At 36.7% G+C, this 5,287-nt stretch overlaps 1 protein-coding gene across 2 annotated transcripts; it reads right to left on the reverse strand.

Annotated features, from left to right (window-relative positions):
* LOC127843609 (uncharacterized) lies at positions 1–2,472 on the reverse strand. 2 transcript variants are annotated; one of them, XM_052373294.1, is made up of 3 exons: positions 2,242–2,472; positions 1,360–1,989; positions 1–801 (listed from the first exon to the last, which is right to left on the reverse strand). In XM_052373294.1, the coding sequence occupies exons 1-3, from the start codon at positions 2,365–2,367 to the stop codon at positions 16–18; spliced, it is 1,542 nt and encodes a 513-aa protein (XP_052229254.1). In that variant the 5' UTR covers positions 2,368–2,472; the 3' UTR covers positions 1–15. The 2 variants fall into 2 exon arrangements, with proteins under 2 accessions (XP_052229254.1, XP_052229256.1); XM_052373296.1 differs by lacking the exon at positions 1,360–1,989 and having other exon boundaries at positions 1–835; positions 2,276–2,472.
* Between the last annotated feature and the right edge of the window lie 2,815 nt (positions 2,473–5,287).

Here is a 5,287-nt window from a genome sequence, read left to right on the forward strand (position 1 = left end):
CTAACTCGCCATACACTACAGCATTACATACAGTTTGCTTAACGTCAAAGCCAAAACCCTCCGCCGAACCCTCCGCCGATGGAAATATTCTAATTCATCGTCGGTGTCGCTATCCTCGGACGAGAATTCATCGTCGGTGTCGCTATCTATGTCATCTTCGAACGACACTTGTTCACGAATATTCTCCGGTCTATTCGGCAGCAAAGTTACTTGTTTACCGATCTTAAGAGTCAGAAGATTCTGCCACGAAGACAAGTCAAGCCCTTCACATTTGCATCTTAGTGTCAGATATTCCAGGTTTGAAAGATCACGTAGAGAATTAGGCAACAATGTAACTAATTTACCGAGCTTAATTTCTTTTAAACTGTGACAAGATGACAAATCCAGCCCCTCATATTTGCAATATAGTGTAAGACATTTCAGCTTCGGAAGATCACGTAATACACACGGTAACAAAGTAACTTTTTTACCGAGCATAAGATGCACAAGCTTGCGATACATTGACAATTCAAGCCCATCATATTGACAGCATAATTGTAAATGTCTCATGTTGTGTAGTTCACGCAGCGTATTCGGTAACAATGTTATATGTTCACCGAGACTGATGTGCTTTAGATTTGTACAAGATGATAAGTCCAACCCATCGCACATGCATCTTAAATCGAGATAATCCAAATTTCGAAGCTCTTGAAGTGCATTCGGTAATAATTTAACATGCTCGTCCAGTCCAATCCGCTTTAGCTTTTTGCAACTCGTCAAATCTAATCCGTCATATTTACATGCTAATGATAGAGACTCCAGGTTATTGAGCTCATATAGAGCATTTGGTACCAAGGTCACATGTTCACCAAGCTCAAGTTCACGCAGATTCTTAAATGATGGCAAGTCCAATCCATCACATTTACACTCCAAATTTAATTTTTGCACTTGATGAAGATCACGCAGAGCTAATGGTAATAGTGTTATATGTTCACCGAGTCGTATGTCCTTTAGATTTGTACAAGATGATAAGTCCAATCCATCACATTTACACTTCAAATTTAATTTTTGCACTTGATGAAGATCACGCAAAGCAAATGGTAATAGTGTTATATGTGGTAATAGTGTTATATGTGGTAATAGTGTTATATGTGGTAATAGTGTTATATGTTCACCGAGGCTGATGTACTTTAGATTTGTACAAGATGATAAGTCCAACCCATCGCACATGCATCTTAAATCGAGATGATCCAAATTTCGAAGCTCTTGAAGTGCATTCGGTAATAATTTAACATGCTTGTCCAGTTCAATCCGCTTTAGCTTTTTGCAACTCGTCAAATCTAACCCGTCATATTTACATTCTAATGATAGAGACTCCAGGTTATTGAGCTCATATAGAGCATTTGGTACCAAGGTCACATGTTCACCAAGCTCAAGTTCAAGCAGATTCTTAAATGATTGCAAGTCCAATCCATCACATTTACACTTCAAATTTAATGTTTGCACTTGATGAAGATCACGCAGAGCAAATGGTAATAGTGTTATATGTTCACCGAGACGTATGTCCTTTAGATTTGTACAAGATGATAAGTCCAACCCATCGCACATGCATCTTAAATCGAGATGATCCAACTTTCGAAGCTCTTGAAGTGCATTCGGTAATAATTTAACATGCTTGTCCAGTTTAATCCGCTTTAGCTTTTTGCAACTCGTCAAATCTAACCCGTCATATTTACATGCTAATGATAGAGACTCCAGGTTATTGAGCTCATATAGAGCATTTGGTACCAAGGTCACATGTTCACCAAGCTCAAGTTCACGCAGATTCTTAAATGATGTCAAGTCCAATCCATCACATTTACACTCCAATTTTATTTTTTGCACTTGATAAAGATCTCGCAGAGCAAATGGTAATAGTGTTATATGTTTACCGAGAATTATGTCCTTTAGATTTTTGCAACTCGTCAAATCTAACCCGTCATATTTACATTTTAATGATAGAGACTCCAGGTTATTGAGCTCATATAGAGCATTTTGTACCAAGGTCACATGTTCACCAAGCTCAAGTTCACGCAGATTCTTAAATGATGTCAAGTCCAATCCATCACATTTACACTCCAATTTTAATTTTTGCTCTTGATAAAGAGCACGCAGAGCAAATGGTAATAGTGTTATATGTTTACCGAGAATTATGTCCTTTAGATTTTTGCAACTCGTCAAATCTAACCCGTCACATTTACATTCTAATGATATAGACTCCAGGTTATTGAGCTCATATAGAGCATTTGATACCAAGGTCACATGTTCACCAAGCTCAAGTCCACGCAGATTCTTAAATGATTGCAAGTCCAATCCATCACATTTACAGTACAATGTAAGTGACTTCATGTCCGAAAATCCACACAAAGGTAGCAGTTCTACATAGCGTTCGTATACATGGAGCTTCTGTAAACGTTGCAACAAAGAAAGATCCAGTTTAGTATATGTATCTCGTTTAGTATATGTATCTCGTATTGTTAATAAATAGGAAAAAAAATCGCTTATTTGCAAATATTGTAAACAATGTGCCGACGATGATAGTACGTCATATCCATGGAGGTCAGGATACTTGTATGCACTGAACACAAGTGATTGCACATTGCACACATTGTCTGACAGTAGGGATTTCAAAGCACACTTTTTATTCTCATCAATATCGAAGTTAAAATGATGAAGTTGCAGATGTACTTCCTGATCTTTGAAATTATTGGATTTGGCTTCTAAAAAGCCAGTAATAAAAATGTCCTGAAAACTTCTTACGTACACGCTCTGAAAAAACGTATCACTATAGCGTTTGTTCAAATATGTTATACAGTGCGAGTTCATCGTGGAAGATATTCGATTTGCAGCACCTATATTAAGTCCGCAGACAAAAATGAACACTTTAGAAATGTCTAACAAAGCATGAGGATTTTGACTCAAATATGCTGAGAAAACATCGTCAATGACGTTCACATTAAGCGCAATATACAATGCAGCGAGAAATTCCTGAATACTGTTGTGGATGAAGGACATCGTGGACGGTTTGGAACTTAAAGTTGATGTTTTTCTCTCTGATAGGATTCCTGAATTAAGTGCAAACATTTTTTGTTCCTCAGAAAGGTGTCGGTATAATACTTTATCGCTAAACACTAACGAACAATCTCTATCAAGAGAAAACAGCAGATAAAATGCTGCCCTTGAAATAGATTGTATATGATCATAATTTGGTTGCAGATATTTTGTATTTTCAAAACAGTTGAATGGCGGACACTGAAAATAGCTCCATTTGTTGCTGTTCTTTTTTAGAAAACTATCCAGAATCAGGCTGTAGATTTCACAGGTCGATCCTGTTAAAATTGTTCCATCCACCCACAAACATACTATATGTGTTAGCATCATTGGAGTCAATACCAAATCTTTAAGACTATTTTCACGTACATACGTCTCAAAATGTTCGTGCTTGCTGTCCAGGTCATCACTTAGAAGGCATCCTAAAATGTTTTTACTGAGCATTGATGAATCTATCACGCCTTCTAATTCTAAAAGGCAATCAATCTGAGAATTTTTCAAACGTTCGTCAGACATTTTCCATGGCCGTGTCGTAATCAACACAATACACTGGAATGTAGGAGCTAAAAATGGCAGGACAAGTTTCTTGTCTGGATCACACCATTCGTCCAACCCGTCTTGAACAACAAGACATATTTCCTCGTCAAAAATACGTTGAAGAAGTATGTATGCTGCATTGACATCTTTTTCAGCATATATCTTTTCAATTATTTGTTTTTTAATCATCTCTGTTAAATTCCGTTGACATCTAGACTCTCGTAATGCAATGTGAAAGACAAACGTATACGCCTGCAGCGTTTCTACATCAGCAAAGTGAGGTTTTTTTACATTAGAATTCGATGTGGTTGCGCAGTCATTGCACCAGTCTGAAACTAATTTAGCTGAAAATGTGGTTTTCCCCTTGCCTGGTTCTCCGTGCAAAAATACGTGCTTCTTAGTTTTGGGATCTTTCTGGAAAATGTCCTTGTATTTGAAAATTTGGTCAGCTTGCCGTTTCACGCCGTCCTTTCCCGTAACGATTCGATGTATTTTTGGTGTAACATATATTTCCATTAAAGAGATATCATGGTTTGGAACCAATGGGGACACAGGTACGTGCCGTAGGTTGTCTAGGTAATACTTCTTCAAACGTCTTTGAAATTCTGAAAGTGAAATGTATAATAAAAAGATGCACTCATTGATTGTTGTTTATTAAATGTGTTACTACGATAAACTTTAACTATTCACATCTAAATAATGATTCCCTTCGCAGTCTTGACATGCCCAAATTAGCCATTTGACCTCAACCTGTGGCCTTCCCCTTAGAGCTTGGGACAGAGTGAACATTTTTCTAAGCTGTTTTAAAGATGGAGTTTCAATAAAACCGATGAGATTAAATTCTGTAATTACAGCACTGTCATAGAGAAGCATCCTTCTTATGATGATTTGCCATATGTAAGCCTTATATGTCTTATAGATATATAAATGCAATAAACCTTCAGATAAGTTTGCATTTCTCTTTGTTTAGTATTGTCCCGAGTATCCATGATGAACATTTGAGCAATAATTGCAATGAAAGTGTTAAAAATATAATAAATCTTAACAATAGCTGCGTTTGTGAAAGACAATGCCCCATACTGCACTTATGAACCACACAGTAGCTATATCCCAAATGAAAAGATATTTATGGTATATAAGGCCATAACTTCGCCAAAAATCAATAGACCGAAACGAAGTTTACATTTCATCTGTAGGTCATGTAGGTAGTGCTTATATCGGTACGATTTTATGAAAGTGTTGTCGCAATCTATTTAATTTTGTACAGACATTCAAGTGCGTCAAGTTTCAGATTTCCTGTTTAAATGAAATACTACACTATCCTAAATGATTTATTTAACGAAGAGGTTTGTACTGGTATCAGGCTGGGATTATAATTCTTTCTGACAGGTATAAATCCTCCCGTACGAGCAGCTATACATATATGACAACGCGATATTAAAATACAGTATCTGCTATATCTTAATATAGTCACCAAAAGTGGGTAGCATAGAGACGCCAATACGTCAAATTTTCTGAATTTTCATTTAGACATTATTTAATTTGTGAGCATGAGAGCGTATTTCCACTGTAATATGGTCCGACCATCATAATATGTTTCCCTTTTATGGCCGCTGTACACAGATTGGACTGTATTTACAATCCCAAAACAAGTATTCGAAGAACTTGGTTAGCAAACATA

The sequence above is a fragment of the Dreissena polymorpha genome, chromosome 9 (assembly GCF_020536995.1).
Source record: "Dreissena polymorpha isolate Duluth1 chromosome 9, UMN_Dpol_1.0, whole genome shotgun sequence".
NCBI classification, from domain to species: domain Eukaryota; kingdom Metazoa; phylum Mollusca; class Bivalvia; order Myida; family Dreissenidae; genus Dreissena; species Dreissena polymorpha.